We start from the raw sequence: 26,481 nt of genomic DNA, 5'->3' as shown, positions 1-26,481 counted from the left end.
TTGATTTTATTTTGTACTATACTAATGGTATCTTGGAATAGGGCTTGCGCAGCCCTTTGAGGATGTGTAACGATTATTGCTCTCACTTTTTCGGTTGATGTCAGCATCAGTGAGAGCCGCGCGCTGGCCAGTTAAGCAGATGTAAATTCAAAATTAATATTTTCTGCTACCCATGCCCATCTCTCAGTGCCAGCAACATGGATAGTAAATATCTTCACAGGCACTGAGCGGTGGGATTATTCATCTATTAAAGAGAGGACAGTGTACCGAGCATCACGTCACTTGGTCTTCTATAAGATCCGATGATGCAATGCGGCCAACCAATCACAGCAATGCCTGTAGCCAACATGGCTATGGCATTACTGTGTATGGCAGGCAATCCCTCTATGTTTATAGGCTGTCTAACAGCTGCGAAACATGTGAGATGGGGACTCGAGCATGGCACTGGAGCACCCATCATACTCCCACAAGTATTGAGCGTGCCCGAGCACCCTGAAACTCGATCAAGTATCGAATAGTCATCACTAGCGATAACTTGTTTTTAAGCACTGAATATAACATGGGTCTATCCTTTACATCATCCCAAAGCAAAATACAATCTCTGATATAATCCTCTTTAATCCTATTCTGGGTTTAGACCAGTATGGAACCAGTGATACAGATCTACTGGTATAAAAGTCATCTAGATTTACAACATCAGAGGTCTGCTTAATCTGTGATTAGCCAGATACCGGCAATGTTATCTTTTGTGATTATATGCACAAATCCTTTCCTTCTGTTTGACTAGTTAAATCAAACTTGCTTAGATAAAATCTGCCAGCAGTCTTAAAAAGCAAGCCCAGCATTAGCTAATATTAGCTACCAAAAGTGCAAGTTGCACTAAGTCCAGGGCATTCATCCTTTAAAATATTAAGCAGATGGCAGTCCAAATAGGGCATTGTGCCAGCCTGCACATTATTTTCTCAAACCTATTAGGTTCTGGAACTGGCTTCTTTATAAAACAATCTGGGAAAGAAGATAGGTAGGAGGTGAGCAATTATACCATATCATACACAGCAATATGTCCAAGGAGGAACATATATGACCAGGCAATTGGCAGGCAAGAAAGATGCTTGGGACCCATAACCAGGGGCATAGTTACATTGATGCAAAGTTAGTACTCACTGCTGAAATCACTATTACAATAGATGGATCACTGTTTTAGGCTTTGTTCCCAAGATGAGTTTTGGGTGAGTTTTTTATGTTGTAGATTTTCTGCAGAATTCCTACTCTAAGGGCAGAGACAGACTGCCGTATTTCTCGTGTGAGAATGTCATCGTAAACCTCGTACTGTCGGTTCTCCTGACCTGAGCTTGACAGCTGCATAGAAATACATCATACAGTCTTGCTCAGGTCAGGAGAGGTGCCAGGCCAGTCAGTGCAGTGCGATGCGATTATCGCATGAGGTATACAGCAGTCTGTCTCTGCCCTAAGTAAATTAGGTTACTTGCGTTTTATATTGCATTTTTTACATGCGGTATTGATGCAGTTTTCCTCTCTTTTTTATATGTCATGCTATAAAGTTGTTTTGTTTTTAATGTTGGTTTCAACAAAATTTTTCTGATACACTCTAGTGCAGATTTTATGGATATGCATAGCTATTTTTAACCTGTGGATTACCTGTCTATGGCTGCGAGCGGGAGCCGAGTGTCATGCATCTGTGCTCCGAGCCTCTCACACAGAACGGATCGGAGTACAGCTGCGGAGGAGGCGGAGAAACTAATTTCTCCATCTCCTCCATTGCCGGGATCAGCGTATAATGCACAGCACTCTGATGATTGATATCCGAGTGATGTGCATTGTCTCACTCGCACCCATAGGCTTATATGGGTGCAAGTGAGCCGAGTCTTGGACGAGTTTGGGTCACAATCACAGCATGCTACGATTTCACTCTCACAAAAAAACGGCTGAGAAAAAAAAAACGATGATGAGAGCTGCCCCATAGAGGAATACTGGTCCGAGTGCTATGCGATTTTTTTTATTGCATAGCACTCGTCCGTATTATACGGTAGTGTGACTCTGGCCTTACGATGAGTAAAAAAAGATCATAGTGGGTGTGAGACTTCTATAAATCCCATCATCTTTCCTGGAATTGTAACAAGGCCACATGCATATGTTGAATATTTTGGGAGTATTTTACCTCAGTATTTGTAACCCAAAACCAGGAGTGGGTGAAAAATATAGAAGTGGTGATGCCTTTCTATTATACTTTCCCCCTGATTTTTCCACTTCTGGTTTTGGCTTACAAATACTGAGGTAAAAATTTTCCCCTGATTTTTCCACTTTTGGTTTTGGCTTACAAATACGGAGGTAAAAAACTCAACATGTGCATATAAGAAGCTACATTTTTTCTCCAGCAAAAAATGCTTGGCTGAAAAAACTCACCAGAACAGTTTGGGCCAATTGCATGGTCGCATCTTGGCATCGTCCAGCTTGAAAACTGTCAATCCTGAGACATGGATTACGGCTAGTGTTGAGCATTCCGATACCGCAAGTATCGGGTATTGGCCGATACTTGCGGGTATCAGAATTCCAATACTGAGATCCGATACTTTTGTGATATCGGGAATCGGTATCGGGATTAATACCAATGTGTAAAATAAAGAATTAAAATAAAAAATATTGATATACTCACCTCTCCGACGCAGCCTGCAGCTTACCGAGGGAACCGGCAGCCTTCTTTGCTTAAAATGCGCGCGTTTACTGCCTTCCGTGACGCGACCAATCACAAGCCGTGACGTAATTTTCAAATCCTGAATGCCTAGAATTAGGCATTCAGGACCTGAAATTACGTCACGGCTTGTTGTGATTGGTCGCGTCGCGGTCACATGGGCGGCACGCGACCAATCACAAGCCGTGACGTCACGGAGGTCCAGGCTGCGTCGGAGAGGTGAGTATATCAATATTTTTTATTTTAATTCTTTATTTTACACATTAATATGGATCCCAGGGCCTGAAGGAGAGTTTCCTCTCCTTCAGACCCTGGGAACCATCAGGGATACCGTCCGATACTTGAGTCCCATTGACTTGTATTGGTATCGGGTATCGGTATCGGATTAGATCCGATACTTTGCCGGTATCGGCCGATACTTTCCGATACCGATACTTTCAAGTATCGGACGGTATCGCTCAACACTAATTACGGCGCAAGCAGGGTACCATGATGAAATCTGTCTTCTCTTTAGCACCTAGCATCAGAGAGCAGCGCGAACAGTACCGCTGATTCCCAGGTGCCGGTATGTATCACACTGATGACACACGTATGTCATCAGTGTGCACGAGTGCAGGACATTTTGTGGCCTGTGCTGCTACCAGAAACACTGATGTCTAAAAGAGCCCATAGCGAACTTGCTCATTTAACAAACTTTGTCTGACTTTTGCTGATTTTTAGGAAAAAAGCTCGAGACTCTGAACACAAATCCAAATGTGCAAATTTGAGATTGATGAACATTTCGCTCATCTCCAGTGATAACAGCACCACATCAGAACATACCAGAGATGTTATAAGCTTCTAAGCATCGGAAATATGCTCATGTGAGGGTGATCCCTTAAAGTGAGATCTATAAGATTGCTTGTACCTGACCAAATATAAGCTGAGTGCGTGCTTAGAAGCCAAAGAATGTATGAGATACACAGAGACAGAAGACACATACGCACTCCTCTCTCAGCCAAAGATGGCACACAACTGAAACTTTATTTTCAGGACAAATGACCATGCTACAGGCAGGGAATGGGGGTGGCACAACTTCTGAACAGCTAGTGTCACTCTATGATTGGTCCATTCCAACTTCATTTCCAAATATGGTGTCTTGGTGTATTTCAGTGTCTTCACTTCTGCATTCCAAAGATTCCTTTCAGGATGTTTCAAGGACACAATCGCCATCTTGCTACACCATATTTGAACTGACTTATATAAGGTTTAATAATTGATTTCATTAGCCATTCTCTCCTTCACGCTCACACATCATCACATCTTTGTAGAGAGATAATAAACAGTCTGAAAAAAAATCAGCTTCTTTTCATACACAACATACAAAATGTGCAAAAATCACAATTCCTTTATAGTAGAAGTAAGGGTTAAATATAAACATGACGTGATGGCTGATTATTTTGTTGGTGCTTTTTACACTTTAGTATGACTTCAATTTTTCTATGCAGTTGTATCAGATGACACTTCTTCTGTTATTAAACCTAACATCCTTGGAGCACATTTTTTACACTTATTCCTATTTTCATATATTGCAAAGAAGACATTACAAGTGTTAATTGTAGAATATGAGGAGGAAAAAGGATAAAAAATGTAAATGCTAATGGTTTGATTGCCAAAAGTAAAGAAAAGGGGCTGTAGGAACGGAGTTAACGGAAGCCCCCCATGACTGCGTTGCCAAGGGAACGCAGGGGAGCAATTTTTAAAATAAGGATGTATGGGAGGTGATTGGCTTAGGGGATGGGGGAGGAGTAGGGGGGTGGCCTGGGAGTTATGGGACGGGCTATAGGAAAGTGCGGGAAGGGGGTCCATTACTGTTAGTCATCTGACCTGAGAAGACGTGCAGGATGGCCTCCGTCGATGATATACTCGGGCAGCTGCGGGTGATGGCGAGATCGCGGCGTGGAGGCTGGCTGGAGGACCAGCTGGCGACGTTGCTGGGCAGTCCGGGTGCCCAGGGGACTAGATCCAGGAGGACCCGTCCCCCGGAGCGCCTGTCACCGGAGCTGGGACGGCGCGGCAACCGCCGGCTACGGAGCCCCTCCCGGGACCCTGCGGATGGTGTGGGCCGGTCACCTGCCTCCTCCGGTCCGCCCTCCGGCAGGAATCCACAGGCCGGCGCTGCTGGCGCTGGACGTCGGCCGGGAGCAGCGGCGGCGCAGGCCCAGAGTGATGCACACGCCGCACCGGAAGTGACCGCAGGAGTTCCGGGTCGCGGATCCAGCATGGCGGCGCCCAGCAGGAGAGATACCCGGCGTGCAGCGGCGGTGTCTGCGGCGCCGGCGGTGTCACCAGCGACAAGAAGCAGAGGGCAAGGTGCGGCGGCGGGGCAAGTGAGGACCAGCGGAGCGGCGGCGGGTCCCTCCGGGTTGGAGCCCCCCCGGGGGCCCGGCAGGGGCGGCGTGACGAGAGGCAGAGCAACGGGCAGGCGCACCTCAACAGCACAGCCTGGCCCAGCACGGCGGGGGCGATCTTTGGCTGCGGCTGGGGCTCGTGGCAGAGCCCGGCAAGAAGATAGGTCGGGAGTCGGGCTGGCGGCCGCCAGGTCCAGGTCACCCAGAAGGTCCAGGGAGAGTTCCAGTTCATCTGCTCCGGTCCCCCCTGGTGACGAGGAGGCCAGGGGCGCGGGCCTGGAGCAACACAGCGGCGCGGAGGATTCCGGTTCCAGGAGCGACCCGCGGGAGTTCGGTGATCGCACGGCTGGCGGGGACACAGCACCCGCGCAGCTTAGTGAGTATGAGAATAATTTTGTTGTGGGGGGGGATAGTGGTGCTCGGGCTGGGGATAGTTGGTATGGGGGGGTTGCTTTGGCAGGGAGTGGGGGGCCTAGCTCCGGGGGGGTCCCGGGGATCAGGGAACTCTTGGCGGGTATGTCCCAGATTTTGAGGAGATTGGACGGGGAGGGCCGGGATAGTGTGCGGCCCCCCCCTTTAGGTGCTTGGTTGCCGGCTTCAGGTACGGGTTCGGGAGTGGTAGTCGGATCTGGTAGGGATAGTGAGCAGGTGTCGGCGGCAGGGGTGTCGGTGTCGGTACAGACCGACAAGGATAAAGGGGACAGGATTAAGTTGGATGATCGAGCTAAGGGGGAGGTGTTCGTGTGTTTTGAGGGGCCATTGGGGGCTCATTTAAAGAAAGAGGTAAAGGAGAAAATATGGAAAGACGAATACGTAGAGATTTTCTCCCTGTTGCCCCTGGAGAAGTTCAATCTGGATAAGGGTAAGAAGGAGGACAGTAAGAAGGAGGAGGAGGAGAGGAGGCGTTGGCGACTGATACCGCAGACGTTTACGAATTGGCAGCAGGCCTTTTTTATTTTGGCAGGTGTCATAGGCGAAAAGTTTCCGGAGAATTGTGCGGGTTTGTTTTGCTACGTTGATGCTATAGGGGAAGCTTACAGGGCGTACGGAGGCCAGGCGTGGTTACGCTATGACGAGCAGTTCCGACAGAGGAAGGCGATTAGACCCGAGATAAAATGGGAGCAGAAAGACATAGGTTTGTGGTTAAAGGTGATGGCTCCGACGCGGTTTGGGCAGTCCTTTCATGGGGGAGGAGGGAGTAGCGGTCAGCAGTCAGGGCAAGGAAGTGGGGGACAGGGGTCACAAGGGGTTAAGGACAAAACAGGGACGTGTTGGCAGTTTAATGATGGCCAATGCAAATACGGCAGTACATGCAAGTTCAAGCATGTCTGTTCCCACTGTGGAGGGGCCTCACATGGAGTGGCCAAGTGTTTTAAAAAAGCAAGAGGCAAACCAGCAGTGGGAGGCGGTCATGGGGGTGACTCCGGTGAAGGTTCTAAAGATGGCCCCCTATCTAAGTAGGTATCCGGATAGACAAAAGGCTACGTTGTTGTGGGATGGTTTTTCGGAGGGTTTTAGGATTCCTCATCCGTCTTATGCTATCCCGTTTTCAAAGAAGAATTTGAGGTCGGCTAACCTTCAGGCAGAAGTGGTTACGGCTAAGTTGACGAAGGAAGTTGAGTTAGGGCGCATGGCGGGTCCGTTTAGCGTTTTACCTGTGGAGGGTGTGGTTGTGTCGCCTCTGGGGGTTGTTCCAAAGAAAGAGCCTAATAAGTTTCGCCTTATTCAGCACCTGTCTTATCCGAAGGGCCAGTCAGTTAATGACGGGATAGCGGAGGAGCTTTGCTCTGTGGTTTATACCTCTTTTGACGCTGCGGTGCAGTGGGTTCGTAGGTATGGCAAGGGTGCTCTAATGGCTAAGACTGATGTTGAGTCGGCTTTCCGTCTACTTCCGGTTCATCCTGACAGTATCCCGCTGTTGGGGTGCTTTTGGAACGGGGGATTTTATTTGGATAGGTGTTTGCCTATGGGTTGTTCAATTTCTTGCTCGCTGTTTGAAGCTTTTAGTACTTTTTTGGAGTGGGTTGTTCGGGATGTTTCTCAGGTTCCGTCTGTTATTCATTATTTAGACGATTTTTTGTTTGTGGGCCCCGCGGATTCTTTGTTGTGCGGTAATTTGTTGGCCGCAATGGAGTGGGTGGCAGGACACTTTGGTGTTCCCTTGGCGCGTGATAAAACAGAGGGACCCGTTACGGTGTTGAGTTTTTTAGGCATTCTCATTGACTCTGAGAAGATGGAGTGTCGCTTGCCTGAGGAGAAGCTGTTGGCTTTAAAGCAAGAGGTGTTGAGATGTGAGAAGTTGCGCAAGGTTACGTTGAAAGAGCTTCAGTCTCTGTTGGGGCGGTTGAACTTTGCGTGCCGTATTATGCCGATGGGCAGGATATTTTGCAGGAGATTATCAAGGGCTACGGCTGGAGTGCGTTCAGCGCATCATTTTGTACGCTTGAACAAAGAGCACAGAGAGGATTTGGCGGTATGGAGGCGCTTTTTGGAAAACTATAACGGTAGGGCCCTGATTCAACAGGAGGATTTGAACGCTTTTGATTGTGAAATTTTTACGGATGCGGCTGGCAGTGTTGGATACGGGGCTTATTGTGCCGGAAAGTGGAGTGTTGGGACATGGCCTGATTGGTGGCGAGAAGCGGGTTTTACAAAAAATTTGGCGTTGTTGGAGCTGTTTCCAATTGTTGTTTCAGTGTTCATTTGGGGCAGTATTTTTAGGGACAGGCGGATACGTTTTCATTGCGACAATTCGAGTGTGGTGTCAGTGATAAATAGTCTGTCGTCATCATCTCCTCCGGTGATCAAATTGGTTAGGGAGTTAGTTTTGCGGTGCCTGGAGTTGAATGCATGGATTTCGGCTGTACATGTTCCCGGCATTCAAAATTCTTTAGCCGATGCTCTGTCTCGTTTACAGTGGGAACGTTTCCGGGAGTTGGCTCCAGAAGCGGAAGATGCAGGAACGACATGCCCTTCTCATTTGTGGCAGATTGTTGCGGACGAGGAGGTCGGCTGATACAGTCTTCAGTGTCCGCGAGGACGTGGTCTGGTTATGAGGCGTCTTGGCATTTGTGGGTAGGGTGGTTGGAACAGTTGGGTTCAGTTGAATCGGATCTTGACAGGGTCATGGCTATTTTGCGTTTGATTGGATCGGCGGCGGAATGGGGTTGGTCAGTGTCAAAGTTGAACAAGTTTATAGCTGGTGTTGCTTTTGGTTTTAGGCTCCAGGGTTCCGCTGATGTCACTAAGGATTTTTTGATTCGGCAGGCGTTAAAAGGTTTTAGGAGGGGTTTTTCAACTTGCGATACTCGACGGCCCATATCTTTCGGCATGTTGGAGCGTCTGGGAGTAGTATTGGGGGACGTTTGTGTTTCTGATTATGAGGTTGTTCTGTTTCGTTTGGCGTTTTCATTGGCCTTTTTCGGGGCGTTGAGAATAGGGGAGTTGGTTTCCCCCAGCAGGTTTGCGGCTGGGGGTTTGTTGGCGGAGGATATTGAATTTTGGTCAGGTGGGGTTGCCTTTTGGATTCGGCGGTCAAAGACCGATCAGTTTGGGAAAGGAAGACGTGTGGTGTTAGGAAAAGTGATTGGGGGGGCGATGTGCCCCTTTCGGTGTTTGGAAGATTATTGGGGTTTGGGTCCAGATAGGTCTGGCCCACTTTTGCGGCACCGTCGGGGTGAATTTTTATCGCGGTTCCAGTTTACGGCAGTTTTGAGACAGGCGTTGACAATGTTAGGCCTGGATCCCTTGTCATTCGGGACGCATTCATTTCGAATTGGGGCAGCATCTGAGGCAGCTGGTTTGGGGCTGGGTCCGGAGGTTATTCGTCATATTGGACGGTGGTCGTCGAATCGTTATTTATCTTATGTGCGGAATTGATTCTGTGGGGGGTATTAATTATCGTTGTGTTTTGCAGGTCGGACCCCACTTCTGGCATGGATTTTCGGACATTCTTTTGTGCATTGGGGGGCGATTCGTGCCGATGTTAGACAAGATGGTAGGCAATTGGGTTTTCAGAGGGAGGTGGTGGTGGTCCGATGGTTGGGTTTTCGGGGCATGTCGTGGCGAGGGTTTTTGACCGAGTTTTCCAGATCGGTTGGTTTGGATCGTTCCCCGGATATTGTAGTGGTACATTTGGGCGGTAATGATTTGGGTTCTAAGCCGGTGAGAGAATTAATTCGGGACATACGGCATGATTTTTTACGTTTGTGGGTATCCTACCCTGGATTGGTTACAGTGTGGTCTGATATAGTGCCCAGGAAAACGTGGAGGGCGGTTCGCTCTATGAAGGGTATCAATAGGGCCCGTGTTAAGTTAAACAGGGCTGTGGCGAGTTTTGTTTCTCGCAATGGGGGGGTGGCGGTTCGCCACTTTGAGTTGGAAGCTGGTGTTGGAAATTATTGGAGAAGTGATGGCGTTCATTTGAACGATATTGGTCTGGATTTCTGGTTGTTGGCAATTCAAGAAGGGTTGGAGAGGGCCATGGCGGTGGTGGGGCACTCGCGAGCCTGAGGTGTTCAGTTCTGCTCGTGGTTGGCGGGGGGCGGGGTTCTTGGAGTTGGTTTCAGGGGGTTGATCTGGCTTTGGTTTATTGGCTCTGGACGGGGATGTTACCTCGGGAGCTTTGGGATTGGTTTGCCCGGTAAACGGGTTACATGGTGCCCTCGAGCTGGTGGTTACGGCTGAGGGTAAAGAAGGGTTTTTCATGTTTGTTTTTGGGCTTTTGCCTATTATGTGCCAGATTTATTAGCTCCAAGAACCCTCCCCTCAAGGTTTTTATGCAAATGTACAAATGGTTGTTTATGTTTGTTATTAATAAAATGGCCGCTGTGGCCAAATTATCCAAAAGAAATAATTGTTGTGTTTTTAATTTTGGGGGGTATTAATAATTATGGGGTATAGGGATCAGGGGGTGGGAGTGAGGCCTGGTATCTCGGAGGTCCCATCTTGGAATGCGCAGTCAAGAAAAGGGGCTGTAGGAACGGAGTTAACGGAAGCCCCCCATGACTGCGTTGCCAAGGGAACGCAGGGGAGCAATTTTTAAAATAAGGATGTATGGGAGGTGATTGGCTTAGGGGATGGGGGAGGAGTAGGGGGGTGGCCTGGGAGTTATGGGACGGGCTATAGGAAAGTGCGGGAAGGGGGTCCATTACTGTTAGTCATCTGACCTGAGAAGCCCACCCACCCTCCCTTGTTTTTCGTCCTTGCTTTGGGGCGTTTTTTGTAAGGGCAACGGAGGTATAGTTGGGGAATTAAAGGCTATTTTGTGTTTTGATGGGGTTTATTTCATACTGTTGTCACAGTGGCTGGTTGGCGGGGGGCGGGGTTCTTGGAGTTGGTTTCAGGGGGTTGATCTGGCTTTGGTTTATTGGCTCTGGACGGGGATGTTACCTCGGGAGCTTTGGGATTGGTTTGCCCGGTAAACGGGTTACATGGTGCCCTCGAGCTGGTGGTTACGGCTGAGGGTAAAGAAGGGTTTTTCATGTTTGTTTTTGGGCTTTTGCCTATTATGTGCCAGATTTATTAGCTCCAAGAACCCTCCCCTCAAGGTTTTTATGCAAATGTACAAATGGTTGTTTATGTTTGTTATTAATAAAATGGCCGCTGTGGCCAAATTATCCAAAAGAAATAATTGTTGTGTTTTTAATTTTGGGGGGTATTAATAATTATGGGGTATAGGGATCAGGGGGTGGGAGTGAGGCCTGGTATCTCGGAGGTCCCATCTTGGAATGCGCAGTCAAGCCCCACAAAAAGTCACAAAATGACATTAGTTTGCAGAAATACCATAGGTAGCAAAGCTATTAAAATTTCTGCCTTTCCTATCATCTTTCCCTGCAGATAACTACAATTATAAACACACAAATGCCTCTCAAAAGGATTTAAAGACAGGCCACAGGAATGTATAGTTAAAAATATATATTTTATTACATCAAAAAAAGGTAAAAACCTCAACCTTAAATATGTAATCCAATCACAATATAGAAAGTACCTCTGATCTAACACAGGTCTAATGAATGCCTATACAAATATCTAAATGTCGATACAAAAACGTATATTTCAGCAAGCCACTAAGTGGCTATATGCCATGTGAGTCGACATGATAGCGGCAAATGTGAATGAGAGAAGCTAAGAGTAAAATGCCAGGTGCATACGTGTAAATGTAAACAACCGCAGATGCAGAAAAAGTAATGGGAGGGCCACGAATAAACCAGTACCGAAGGTATAACCCTAACACCGGGTACTAATAATGCCCCGAAAATACCCAGCCGAAATGCCTGAACATAGCGGATTGCTTAGCAACCGTAACAAGAAACCTCAAAACATAATTACCGCAATAGGATGACACGAGACCTGGGAACCCCAAATTATGTATACTCAGATAACTACAATTGCCTGCTACAATGTAGGGATCAGACACCTATATTGTATTTTCTTCTTGCAATTTACTTAGTCTTGGTACAACTGTGGCTGTTTTTGCAAAAAAAGGCACACAATTGTGCTTAGAAGGAATCTGTCACCAGGTTTCTGTTATGTTACCTGAGAGCAGCATGATGTCCTGTGCAAGCTGCCAATCACTGGGGGAGGTGGGATAACACAGTTTAGTCTGACTGCCTTGTACACAATAATTAGTACTGCAATGATAATCTCCTGCTGATAAAACATTGATTGTATTGAAACTCCTCAAGTTGCTGAGCAAGTGACACATCCCTGGAATAAAGATATCTGACCCGACATCATGCTGCTCTCAGATTAAATTGCAAAAATCTGCTAACAGATTCCTTTTTTAAAAAAATCATCTAAACAATAAAAGTATAGATGCCCTAGTAGTAGTCTGGCCTGTAGTTGGCTGATAAGTCACAGAACGTTGAAGTACTGGAAATAGCCAAGTTGTCTGTGTTACGCTATTTCTAAATTCCCATTGACGTTTTTGTAACTGAGAAAAATTGTGGTCTACACATTGATATTAATTTCAACCACGAAAGACTGAGATAGATAAGTTTATAAATAACCAGCACGGTGGCTCAGTGGTTAGTATTGCAGTGCTGGGATCCTTGGTTCAAATCCCACTAAGGACAACTTCTGCAAGGAGTTTGTATGTTCTCCCCGTATTTACGTGCGTTTCCTCCGGGTTCTCCGGTTTCTTCCCACACTCCAAACACATACTGATAGGGAATGTAGATTGTGAGCCCCAATGGGGACAGTGGCGATGATGTCTGTAAAGCGCAGCGGAATTAATGGCGCCATATACAGTGGGGCAAAAAAGTATTTAGTAATTCAGCAATAGTGCAAGTTCCACCACTTAAAAAGATGAGAGGCATCTGTAATTTACATCATAGGTAGACCTCAACTATGGGAGACAAACTGAGAAAAAAAAATCCAGAAAATCACATTGTCTGTTTTTTTATCATTTTATTTGCATATTATGGTGGAAAATAAGTATTTGGTCAGAAACAAACAATCAAGATTTCTGGCTCTCACAGACCTGTAACTTCTTCTTTAAGAGTCTCCTCTTTCCTCCACTCATTACCTGTAGTAATGGCACCTGTTTAAACTTGTTATCAGTATAAAAAGACACCTGTGCACACCCTCAAACAGTCTGACTCCAAACTCCACTATGGTGAAGACCAAAGAGCTGTCAAAGGACACCAGAAACAAAATTGTAGCCCTGCACCAGGCTGGGAAGACTGAATCTGCAATAGCCAACCAGCTTGGAGTGAAGAAATCAACAGTGGGAGCAATAATTAGAAAATGGAAGACATTCAAGACCACTGATAATCTCCCTCGATCTGGGGCTCCACGCAAAATCCCACCCCGTGGGGTCAGAATGATCACAAGAACGGTGAGCAAAAATCCCAGAACCACGCGGGGGGACCTAGTGAATGAACTGCAGAGAGCTGGGACCAATGTAACAAGGCCTACCATAAGTAACACACTACGCCACCATGGACTCAGGTCCTGCAGTGCCAGACGTGTCCCACTGCTTAAGCCAGTACATGTCCGGGCCCGTCTGAAGTTTGCTAGAGAGCATTTGGATGATCCAGAGGAGTTTTGGGAGAATGTCCTATGGTCTGATGAAACCAAACTGGAACTGTTTGGTAGAAACACAACTTGTCGTGTTTGGAGGAAAAAGAATACTGAGTTGCATCCATCAAACACCATACCTACTGTAAAGCATGGTGGTGGAAACATCATGCTTTGGGGCTGTTTCTCTGCAAAGGGGCCAGAACGACTGATCCGGGTACATGAAAGAATGAATGGGGCCATGTATCGTGAGATTTTGAGTGCAAACCTCCTTCCATCAGCAAGGGCATTGAAGATGAAACGTGGCTGGGTCTTTCAACATGACAATGATCCAAAGCACACCGCCAGGGCAACGAAGGAGTGGCTTCGTAAGAAGCATTTCAAGGTCCTGGAATGGCCTAGCCAGTCTCCAGATCTCAACCCTATAGAAAACCTTTGGAGGGAGTTGAAAGTCCGTGTTGCCAAGCGAAAAGCCAAAAACATCACTGCTCTAGAGGAGATCTGCATGGAGGAATGGGCCAACATACCAACAACAGTGTGTGGCAACCTTGTGAAGACTTACAGAAAACGTTTGACCTCTGTCATTGCCAACAAAGGATATATTACAAAGTATTGAGATGAAATTTTGTTTCTGACCAAATACTTATTTTCCACCATAATATGCAAATAAAATGATAAAAAAACAGACAATGTGATTTTCTGGATTTTTTTTTTCTCAGTTTGTCTCCCATAGTTGAGGTCTACCTATGATGTAAATTACAGACGCCTCTCATCTTTTTAAGTGGTGGAACTTGCACTATTGCTGACTGACTAAATACTTTTTTGCCCCACTGTAAGTAAGTAAAACAATAATAATGAGCTCTGTTACAGATTTTACACTATTCAAGGATCCTCCTCCTTCTTACTCTATCACAGAATCTTCTTTAGTATAAGTGCCCTTACGCCCCCCTAAAGTATAATACCCATTGTAGGTCACCCTTCAACTCTTTCCCATAGCTACAATGTATATAAGTATAAGGAAAAAAATTAAATTTTGGGAAAGTGTTCACTAAGGAATTATTTTCTGCATACAGTCGAAATTTCCCCAAACTTTTACTTATCTCTCTCTAAGAGGAGAAGCATTGTGTAATGAATGGCAGGGTAACTTAACCTGATGATACTTAATCTCACTAATAAGCCAGTAGATGACGGTCCCTCCTACACTTCTTCCATTTCACATTCTCTATGAAAATTAATTAAAATGAAAGCCTGTAATTTTCTAGCCCCCTAATTACCCTTATCTTCTCATATGAAATGTGCTGTATTGTGATGTGTTCTATCATTTACTTACATTCTTGGTAATATTATTCATTATTTTACAGATATGGGTAACGTTCATGAAATGCTTTGACTATCCTGTCAAGGAAAACACAATGAAACTGACAGTAGTATGGCTCTCGCTGTCATTCGGGTAGGTTTTACCTTTGATCCCATAAAGTTCTTTTACATTTAGAAAAACTGCAATTTATTGTTTTTTATATATGTGATACGAAAACGCTATAGTGATTTCAAAATCATCAAATATTGGCACGAGAATCAGGAAGATACAATAAACTGCTCTACTCATCCATTAATCCTTATTTATCATTACCCCAAGTACTGACCACTTACGGTAATTAGATTAAGCGAATCTGTCATCAGATTTCAGAATACAAACTGCAAACTTCATTAAAGTGGTTAGCCGACAAATTAAAAATAAATACAACTCTCCAATAATATACATAAATTATTTATTTTGCATTATCAATGCCTCTCCACATAAATTATCTATATGTTATCTATATATCCTTCTATCTATCCATCTATAAATCCAAAAAATGGAGGCAGCACACCATTTTCAGTGAAAAAAGGAGCTACTTTTATTAGCCCATCTTAGCAACGTTTCGGTTCATAAAGATGTGAACCTTCTTCAAAAGGCTTGAATAATAATAATAATACAGGTCTGCAAAAAAAATTTTTTCAAGAGCTGTTTTGGTTATTCCACGTAATCTTTATGTTTTTAAGTGCGCTGAATCCGACAATACCTCAAAATAAGTGAAAATCGACTCATAAAATTAATTTTTTATTACAAATGGAGCGCCCCCACACCACCGCAGGGCCGAGGGGTACCCGGAGCCGGGCCTCTGGGTCTCTGCTCTGGGGTTGTCACGGTGGCTAGACCCGGTCCGTGGCCCTGTCTGTCAGTGGGGGACGTCCAGTGCAATAAGTGGTGTTGTAACGGTGCAGTTGTGGGGTGCAGGTCGCGGTAAATAATGAGGACACCAGGTTGCAGTCTCTTTACCTCTTTACTGGAGATCTCTGAGTCCTCAGTCCAGAATACGGTTCACCAGGCTGCGCAAGTCCGGCCGGTCCAATGGCACCTCCAGAGTTCACTTCACAGGTGGAAATCGGTGCCTTCCTTCTTAGCGCTATGTGTTGTAGTCCTTCCCTGCTGTGCTTACGGAAAGTACCCCACAACCGTTGTGTCTGTTTCTTAAGTTCCCTCACAACTCGATTAAATGATGTTCTTCTAATCTTCCGTCCCTTCCTGATGTTACAGTTAGAACGGCACCCGTTTGTCGGATAGGCCTGGAGTTCTTCCGGGACCCTAGAGACGCCCCTCTCCCGCAATTGCCTCCCAAGACTTCATAGGTGATATGTGTTAGACAGCCCGCCTTAAACTGACTGTCCTGCCGCTGTTTAGAGTATTGCTTGAAGCTGAATGTTATAATACTCCCTCGGCGTTCCGGCCACCGGTAGTGCGCCTCAGTAGGGTGTTGCTCCGGTCTTACAGCACGACCCCTACTGGAATTCTCCTATTGCTTGATCTCGTTTCTCACTCAGCACAATCTATCTCGCTTCTAGTCCCTTCTTGGGTCCCGCCGCTTCCCGGAGCTGGCGCGGACCCGTTACGTTCTTTTCAATGCCAAGCCTCTGTCAGGATCCCACCCCTGACAGAGACCCTACTGTCTCTTCCTCCACAACACCCTCTGCCACTAGGTGTTGCTTCGTCCAATCCAGTCAGCTTTCTAATCTAACTTCCTGCCTGACCCCCAGTTTACCCACTATGGTGGGGAGTGGCCTAATGAATAGAACCCTTAGCTCCCCCCGGAGGCCCGGCTGTGAAATGTATTGGTGTCTGTGATACCTGATCAGATGAACTCCTTCAGTGCCATCGGACGCACCGTAGCTCCCCATAGTGGCGGAGCCACAGTACTGCAACGACCAGGACTCTGGGGCGCTGCACTCCCCCCTGGTTAAACACAGTACTCCGGGACTGGGAAGAAAACAACAATACAAGTTAACAAAAAGACATACAGTTTTGTTGAGTGCAATAACAATAAGCATATTTGAACAGAGCTTCCCTTTATGGGAGGTGAGGACACTTGAACGTTACAAACATGGCAAAAATATCATAGCTACATGCTATAATTTACTTTTGTTACCCAACCGGGCATTCTACTTAAGTGCAAATTTGTTGAACAATAATTTAACATTGCCTTTAAGGACTCACACTCTAAATCCACTAAAGACCTTCCTATAATCACATTATAAGGCACTTTAACTTTTTCATTCTCCTACTTTGGATCTGCAGGACCGCCTGTCCTATCGGCACCAGACCTACTGCCTCTCCTTTCTGTTACAGGACCGCCCCGTTCAGCCAGGGCCTACTGCCTTTTCAACTACTATACACAGTATAGAACATAACTTTTCTTTCAGTTTGAGAACACTGAGCCGGCTCTACTTGGCTCCTATAAGGACTCACCCACTAACCCTTACGGGTTCACTTTCTGTCCTTAGTAACACATTACTAACTTTCGATGGGGAACGCAGGGTTTACCTTCTATCCCCCCCCCTTTTCTTATCAACATTATCAACTATCTTCTTTTCACAACATTAAACTTTCTCATTACTTCCTTTTACTTTTTCTTTCAGAGAACATTATCAGCATTCCTTTACAATTAACTAATGGCATACATATAACTTTTACATGTAAATATTATCAGCATTTTCTTCCATTGACATTATTGCTACCGGTCTTAAAGCAATATCACCATTTACGTGCAACAAATGAACATCCCCTTTAAGAGGGGACCAAATCTCTGTGAGGTAGCACATCTTCTCAAGCTACCAGTCCATACTCATCAAAGGTTCCAGTGCGGTATCTTTGCAAAGAGTCCTTGTTTAAGTAAAACCAGTAAGGAGCGCCTTTAATAAGGTGCAAACTATTCACAAGAAGTTTGTATCATGCATTGTTCATGATTCAGCAGTTTTTATAACATTGTGGAACAAAAAAAAGCAAAAATTAAAGTGAAAGCAAAAATAAAAAGCAATAGGGATCCCGGGTAAACAAAGGGATCTGTTGTGAATTTGCTTTTTGCTCCCTCTAGTGGTTACTAGTTTTTTGACTCTGGTTTTTCTGTCATTCCTTTTATCCGCACCTGGGTCGTTAGTTAGGGGTGTTGCTATATAAGCTCCCTAGACCTTCAGTTCAATGCCTGGCAACGTAGTTATCAGAGCTAGTCTGCTGTGCTCTTGTCTACTGATCCTGGTTCCAGTTATATCAGCTAAGTCTGCCTTTTGCTTTTTGCTATTTGTTTTGGTTTTGTATTTTTGTCCAGCTTGTTCCAAATCTATATCCTGACCTTTGCTGGAAGCTCTAGGGGGCTGGTGTTCTCCCCCCGGACCGTTAGACGGTTCGGGGGTTCTTGAATTTCCAGTGTGGATTTTGATAGGGTTTTTGTTGACCATATAAGTTACCTTTCTTTATTCTGCTATCAGTAAGCGGGCCTCTCTGTGCTAAACCTGGTTCATTTCTGTGTTTGTCATTTCCTCTTACCTCACCGTTATTATTTGTGGGGGGCTTCTATCCAGCTTTGGGGTCCCCTTCTCTGGAGGCAAGAAAGGTCTTTTGTTTTCCTCTACTAGGGGTAGCTAGATTCTCCGGCTGGAGCGTGTCATCTAGAATCAACGTAGGAATGATCCCCGGCTACTTCTAGTGTTGGCGTTAGGAGTAGATATATGGTCAATCCAGTTACCACTGCCCTATGAGCTGGATTTTTATATTCTGCAGACTTCCACGTACCTCTGAGACCCTCGCCATTGGGGTCATAACAGTTTGCCAGGCCAGTATTAAATGTTTAATGCGTTGCAGAAGAGGGATTATAAGAAAGAAGATTCTGAGTTTTTTTTTTTTTCTTTCTTCTTCCCCTTTACCTCAGAGTGGCTATGCTTGCTGCAGACATGAATGTCCAGACCTTGATTACAAGTGTGGACCAGCTGGCTACTCGTGTGCAGGGCATACAAGACTATGTTATCAGAAATCCTAGGTCAGAACCTAAAATACCGATTCCTGAACTGTTTTCCGGAGACAGGTTTAAGTTTAGGAATTTTGTGAATAATTGTAAATTGTTTTTGTCCCTGAGACCCTGTTCATCTGGAGACTCTGCTCAGCAAGTAAAAATAGTTATTTCGTTCTTACGGGGCGACCCTCAGGATTGGGCTTTTTCGCTGGCGCCAGGAGATCCGGCATTGGCTGATATTGATGCGTTTTTTCTGGCGCTCGGTTTACTTTATGAGGAACCCAATCTTGAGATTCAGGCAGAAAAGGCCTTGCTGGCTATGTCTCAGGGGCAGGACGAGGCTGAAGTGTATTGCCAAAAATTTCGGAAATGGTCCGTGCTGACACATTGGAACGAGTGTGCACTGGCCGCTAATTTTAGAAATGGCCTATCTGAAGCCATTAAGAATGTTATGGTGGGTTTTCCCATTCCCACAGGTCTCAATGATACTATGGTACTGGCTATTCAAATTGACCGGCGGTTGCGGGAGCGCAAAACCGCAAATTCCCTCATGGTGTTGTCTGAACAGACACCTAATTCGGTGCAATGTGATAGAAAAACCGCAAATTCCCTCATGGTGTTGTCTGAACAGACACCTGATTTAATGCAATGTGATAGAATCCTGACTAGAAATGAGCGGAAAATTCATAGACGCCGGAATGGCTTGTGCTACTACTGTGGTGATTCTACACATGTTATCTCAGCATGCTCTAAACGTATAGCTAAGGTTGTTAGTCCTGTCACCGTTGGTAATTTGCAACCTAAATTTATTCTGTCTGTAACTTTGATTTGCTCACTGTCGTCTTATCCTGTCATGGCGTTTGTAGATTCAGGTGCTGCCCTGAGTCTCATGGATCTCTCATTTGCTAAGCGCTGTGGTTTTACTCTTGAACCATTAGAAAATCCTATTCCTCTTAGGGGTATTGATGCTACGCCATTGGCAGCAAATAAACCGCAGTATTGGACACAGGTTATCATGTGCATGACTCCTGAACACCGCGAGGTGATACGTTTCCTGGTTTTACATAAAATGCATGATTTGGTTGTTTTAGGGCTGCCATGGTTACAGACCCATAATCCAGTCCTGGACTGGAAGGCTATGTCAGTCTCAAGTTGGGGCTGTCGTGGTATTCATGGGGATTCCCTGCCTGTGTCTATTGCTTCTTCTACGCCTTCGGAAGTTCCGGAATATTTGTCTGATTATCAGGATGTCTTCAGTGAGTCTGAGTCCAGTGCACTGCCTCCTCATAGGGACTGTGACTGTGCTATAGATTTGATCCCAGGCAGTAAGTTTCCTAAGGGAAGACTGTTTAATCTGTCGGTACCTGAACATACCGCTATGCGTTCATATATCAGGGAGTCTCTGGAGAAAGGACATATTCGTCCGTCTTCTTCCCCCCTTGGTGCGGGATTCTTTTTTGTGGCAAAAAAGGACGGATCTTTGAGACCTTGTATTGATTATCGGCTTTTAAATAAGATCACTGTCAAATTTCAGTATCCTTTACCGCTGTTGTCTGACTTGTTTGCCCGGATTAAAGGTGCCAAGTGGTTCACCAAGATAGACCTTCGTGGTGCATACAACCTTGTGCGCATTAAGCAAGGTGATGAATGGAAAACCGTATTCAATACGCCCGAAGGTCATTTTGAGTACTTGGTGATGCCTTTTGGGCTCTCCAATGCGCCTTCAGTTTTTCAGTCCTTTATGCATGACATTTTCCGGAAGTATCTGGATAAATTTTTGATTGTTTATCTGGATGATATTTTGGTTTTTTCTGATGATTGGGATTCGCATGTGGAGCAGGTCAGGTTGGTCTTTAACCCCTTAAGCCCGTATGACGTACTATCCCGTCGAGGTGGGGTGGGCCTTAATTCCCGGTGACGGGATAGTACGTCATACGCGATCGGCCGCGCTCACGGGGGGAGCGCGGCCGATCGCGGCCGGGTGTCGGCTGCATATCGCAGCTGACATCCGGCACTATGTGCCAGGAGCGGTCACGGACCGCCCCCGGCACATTAACCCCCGGCACACCGCGATCAAACATGATCGCGGTGTACCGGCGGTACAGGGAAGCATCGCGCAGGGAGGGGGCTCCCTGCGGGCTTCCCTGAGACGATCGGTACAAGGTGATGTACTCACCTCGTACCGAACGTCTTCTCCCTGCAGGCCCCGGATCCAAAATGGCCGAGGGGCTGTATCCGGGTCCTGCAGGGAGCACTTCCGGGTCGGAGCAGGCTGCAGATGAAAGCTGCAGCCTGCTCCGATGAAAGGATGATCGCAGATCTAATAGAGTGCTGTGCACACTATCAGATCTGCGATCTGTGATGTCCCCCCCTGGGACAAAGTAAAAAAGTAAAAAAAAAAATTTCCACATGTGTAAAAAAAAATAAAAAAAATTCCTAAATAAATAATAATAAAAAAAAAAATATTATTCCCATAAATACATTTCTTTATCTAAAAAAAACAAACAAAAACAATAAAAGTACACATATTTAGTATCGCCGCGTCCGTAACGACCCAACCTATAAAACTGGCCCACTAGTTAACCCCTTCAGTAAACACCGTAAGAAAAAAAAAAAAAAAAAACGAGGCAAAAAACAACGCTTTATTACCATACCGCCGAACAAAAAGTGGAATAACACGCGATCAAAAAGACGGATATAAATAACCATGGTACCACTGAAAACGTCATATTGTCCCGCAAAAAACGAGCCGCCATACAGCATCATCAGCAAAAAAATTAAAAAGTTATAGTCCTCAGAATAAAGCGATGCCAAAATAATTATTTTTTCTATAAAATAGTTTTTATCGTATAAAAGCGTCAAAACATAAAAAAATGATATAAATGAGGTATCGCTGTAATCGTACTGACCCGAAGAATAAAACTGCTTTATCAATTTTACCAAACGCGGAACGGTATAAACGCCTCCCCCAAAAGAAATTCATGAATAGCTGGTTTTTGGTCTTTCTGCCTCACAAAAATCGGAATAAAAAGCGATCAAAAACTGTCACGTGTCCGAAAATGTTACCAATAAAAACGTCAACTCGTCCCGCAAAAAACAAGACCTCACATGACTCTGTGGACCAAAATGTGGAAAAATTATAGGTCTCAAAATGTGGAGACGCAAAAACTTTTTTGCTATAAAAAGCGTCTTTTAGTCTGGTTTCACACTTGCGTTTTTATCTGCATGCGTTTTTTAAAAAAACCGCATGTGTGAAAAAATGCATGTAAACGCGGTAAAACGCATGCGTTTTTATAGAAAAACACAAGAAAACAAGAAAAAAACAAAAAACCCTAACCCTACCCCTAACCCTACCCCTAACCTGAAATACGTGGCACTGAAATACGTGGCACTGAAATATACGTTTATATACGTATATACGTATAAGTGCCACGATATTTCAGTGGCCACGTATATAAGTGCCACGTATTTAAGTGCCACGTATTTCAGTGCCACGTATTTCAGTGCCACGTATTTCAGTGCCACGTATTTCAGTACCACGTGTTTCAGTGCCACGTATTTAAGTGCCACGTATCACATATTTCAGTGCCACGTATTTCAGTGCCACGTATTTCAGTGCCACGTATTTCAGTGCCACGTATTTAAGTGCCACGTATTTCAGTGCCACGTATTTCAGTGCCACGTATTTCAGTGCCACGTATTTCAGTGCCACGTATTTACGTGCCACGTATTTACGTGCCACGTATTTCAGTGCCACGTATTTCAGTGCCACGTATTTCAGTGCCACGTATTTCAGTGCCACGTATTTACGTGCCACGTATTTTTCAGTGCCTGAAATACGTGGCACTGAAATACGTGGCACTGAAATACGTGGCACTGAAATATCGTGGCACTGAAATACGTGGCACTGAAATACGTGGCACTGAAATACGTGGCACTTAAATACGTGGCTCTTAAATACGTGGCACTTATATACGTGGCACTTATGACTGTCAGAAAATGTTCAGTAAACGGTTAGGGGTGAGGTTAGGGGTAGGGTTTCAGGTAGAATTGGGGAGCTTCCACTGTTCAGGCACATCAGGGGCTCTCCAAACGCGACATGGCGTCCAATCTCAATTCCAGCCAATTCTGCGTTGAAAAAGTAAACCAGTGCTCCTTCCCTTCCGAGCTCTCCCGTGCGTCCAAAAAGGGGTTTACCCCAACATATGGGGTATCAGCGTACTAGGGACAAATTGAACAACAACTTCTGGGGTCCAAGTTCTCTTGTTATCCTTGGGAAAATAAAAATTTGGGGGGCTAAAAATCATTTTTGTGGGAAAAAAAATATGTTTTATTTTCACGGCTCTGCGTTGTAAACTGTAGTGAAACACTTGGGGGTTCAAAGTTCTCACAACACATCTAGATAAGTTCCTTGGGAGGTCTAGTTTCCAATATGGGGTCACTTGTGGGGGGTTTGTACTGTTTGGGTACATCAGGGGCTCTGCAAATGCAACGTGACGCCTGCAGACCAATCCATTTAAGTCTGCATTCCAAATGGCGCTCCTTCCCTTCCGAGCTCTGTCATGCGCCCAAACAGTGGTTCCCCCCCACATAGGGGGTATCAGCGTACTCAGGACAAATTGGACAACAACTTTTAGGGTCCAATTTATCCTGATACCCTTGTGAAAATACAAAACTGGGGGCTAAATTTCATTTTTGTGAAAAAAAAAAAAAAATAATATTTTCACGGCTCTGCGTTATAAACTGTAGTGAAACACTTGGGGGTTCAAAGTTCTCACAACACATCTAGATAAGTTCCTTGGGGGGTCTAGTTTCCAATATGGGGTCACTTGTGGGGGGTTTGTACTGTTTGGGTACATCAGGGGCTCTGCAAATGCAACGTGATGCCTGCAGACCAATCCATTTAAGTCTGCATTCCAAATGGCGCTCCTTCACTTCCGAGCTCTGTCATGCGCCCAAACAGTGGTTCCCCCCCACATAGGGGGTATCAGCGTACTCAGGACAAATTGGACAACAACTTTTATGGTCCAATTTATCCTGATACCCTTGTGAAAATACAAAACTTGGGGGCTAAAAAATCATTTTTGTGAAAAAAAAAAATATTTTTATTTTCACGGCTCTGCGTTATAAACTGTAGTGAAACACTTGGGGGTTCAAAGCTCTCAAAACACATCTAGATAAGTTCCTTAGGGGGTCTACTTTCCAAAATGGTGTCACTTGTGGGGGGGTTTAATGTTTAGGCACATCAGGGGCTCTCCAAACGCAACATGGCATCCCATCTTAATTCCAGTCAATTTTGCATTGAAAAGTAAAATAGCGCTTCTTCCCTTCTGAGCTCTGCTATGCACCCAAACAATGGTTTACACCCACATATGGGGTATCGTCGTACTCAGGACAAATTGCACAACAACTTTTGTGGTCTAATTTCTTCTCTTACCCTTGGGGAAATAAAAAAATGGGGGTGAAAAGATCATTTTTGTGAAAAAATATGATTTTTTATTTTTACGGCTCTGCATTATAAACTTCTGTGAAGCACTTGTTGGGTCAAAGTGCTCAACACACATCTAGATAAGTTCCTTAAGGGGTCTACTTTCCAAAATGGTGTCACTCGTGGGGGGTTTCAATGTTTAGGCACATTAGGGGCTCTCCAAACGCAACATGGCGTCCCATCTCAATTCCAGTCAATTTTGCATTGAAAAGTCAAATGGCGCTCCTTCCCTTCTGAGCTCTGCCCTGCGCCCAAACAATGGTTTACACCCACATATGGGGTATCAGTGTACTCAGGACAAATTGCACAACAATTTTTGGGGTCCAATTTCTTCTCTTACCCTTGGGAAAATAAAAAATTGGGGGTGAAAAGATCATTTTTGTGAAAAAATATGATTTTTTATTTTTACGGCTCTGCATTATAAACTTCTGTAAAGCACTTGTTGGGTCAAAATGCTCACCACACATCTAGATAAGTTCCTTAGGGGGTCTACTTTCCAAAATGGTGTCACTTGTTAGGGGTTTCAATGTTTAGGCACATCAAGGGCTCTCTAAATGCAACATGGCGTCCCATCTCAATTCCAGTCAATTTTGCATTGAAAAGTCAAATGGCGCTCCTTCCCTTCCGAGCTCTGCCCTGCGCCCAAACAATGGTTTACACCCACATATGGGGTATCAGCGTACTCAGGACAAATTGCACAACAATTTTTGGGGTCCAATTTCTTCTCTCACCCTTGGGAAAATAAAAAATTGGGGGTGAAAAGATCATTTTTGTGAAAAAATATGATTTTTTATTTTTACGGCTTTGCATTATAAACTTCTGTAAAGCACTTGTTGGGTCAAAGTGCTCACCACACATCTAGATAAGTTCCTTAGGGGGTCTACTTTCCAAAATGGTGTCACTTGTTAGGGGTTTCAATGTTTAGGCACATCAGGGGCTCTCCAAATGCAACATGGCGTCCCATCTCAATTCCAGTCAATTTTGCATTGAAAAGTCAAATGGCGCTCCTTTGCTTCCAAGCTCTGCCATGCGCCCAAACTGTGGTTTACCCCCACATATGGGGTATCAGCGTACTCAGGACAAATTGTACAACAACTTTTGGGGTCTATTTTCTCCTGTTACCCTTGGTAAAATAAAACAAATTGGAGCTGAAATAAATTTTGTGTGAAAAAAAGTTAAATGTTCATTTTTATTTAAACATTCCAAAAATTCCTGTGAAACACCTGAAGGGTTAATAAACTTCTTGAAAGTGGTTTTGAGTACCTTGAGGGGTGCAGTTTTTAGAATGGTGTCACACTTGGGTATTTTCTATCATATAGACCCGTCAAAATGACTTCAAATGAGATGTGGTCCCTAAAAAAAAATGGTGTTGTAAAAATGAGAAATTGCTGGTCAACTTTTAACCCTTATAACTCCGTCACAAAAAAAAATTTTGGTTCCAAAATTGTGCTGATGTAAAGGAGACATGTGGAAAATGTTATTTATTAAGTATTTTGTGTGACATATGTCTGTGATTTAAGGGCATAAAAATTCAAAGTTGGAAAATTGCGAAATTTTCCAAATTTTCGCCAAATATTCGTTTTTTTCACAAATAAACGCAAGTTATATCGAACAAATTTTACCACTAACATGAAGTACAATATGTCACGAGAAAACAATGTCAGAATCGCCAAGATCCGTTGAAGCGTTCCAGAGTTATAACCTCATAAAGGGACAGTGGTCAGAATTGTAAAAATTGGCCTGGTCATTAACGTGCAAACCACCCTCGGGGCTTAAGGGGTTAAAATTTTGCGTGAAAATTCTTTGTTTGTCAAGGGCTCAAAGTGTCTCTTTGGTGTACAGAAGGTTCCCTTTTTGGGGTTCATTTTTTCCCCTTCTGCTGTGGAGATGGACCCAGTCAAGGTCCGAGCTATTCTTGATTGGACTCAGCCCTCGTCGGTTAAGAGTCTTCAGAAGTTCTTGGGTTTCGCTAACTTCTACCGTCGTTTTATCGCTAATTTTTCTAGCATTGTGAAACCGTTGACGGATATGACCAAGAAGGGCTCCGATGTAGCTAACTGGGCTCCTGCTGCCGTGGAGGCTTTCCAGGAGTTGAAGCGCCGGTTTACTTCGGCGCCTGTTTTGTGCCAGCCCGATGTCTCACTTCCCTTTCAGGTTGAGGTGGATGCTTCAGAGATTGGAGCAGGGGCCGTTTTGTCGCAGAGAGGTGTTATGACCCCAATGGCGAGGGTCTCAGAGGAACGTGGAAGTCTGCAGAATACAAAAATCCAGCTCATAGGGCAGTGGTAACTGGGTTGACCATATATCTACTCCTAACGCCAACACTAGAAGTAGCCGGGGATCATTCCTACGTTGATTCTAGATGACACGCGCCAGCCGGAGAATCTAGCTACCCCTAGTAGAGGAAAACAAAGACCTTTCTTGCCTCCAGAGAAGGGGACCCCAAAGCTGGATAGAAGCCCCCCACAAATAATGACGGTGAGGTAAGAGGAAATGACAAACACAGAAATGAACCAGGTTTAGCACAGAGAGGCCCGCTTACTGATAGCA

General features: G+C 45.0%; 1 protein-coding gene across 1 annotated transcript in view; it reads left to right on the top strand.

The window, feature by feature from the left end:
- The window catches only part of SV2C (synaptic vesicle glycoprotein 2C), a 334,443-nt gene that overhangs the window by 266,671 nt on the left and 41,291 nt on the right, over nucleotides 1–26,481 (top strand). Inside the window, exon 8 of the mRNA XM_077287335.1 lies at nucleotides 14,484–14,572. Coding sequence (XP_077143450.1) covers nucleotides 14,484–14,572 — 89 coding nt within the window. The remainder of the gene's footprint in view (nucleotides 1–14,483; nucleotides 14,573–26,481) is intronic.

The sequence above is a fragment of the Ranitomeya variabilis genome, chromosome 1 (genome assembly GCF_051348905.1).
Source record: "Ranitomeya variabilis isolate aRanVar5 chromosome 1, aRanVar5.hap1, whole genome shotgun sequence".
Classification (NCBI taxonomy): domain Eukaryota; kingdom Metazoa; phylum Chordata; class Amphibia; order Anura; family Dendrobatidae; genus Ranitomeya; species Ranitomeya variabilis.
This window is presented reverse-complemented; position numbering and strand designations above follow the sequence as displayed.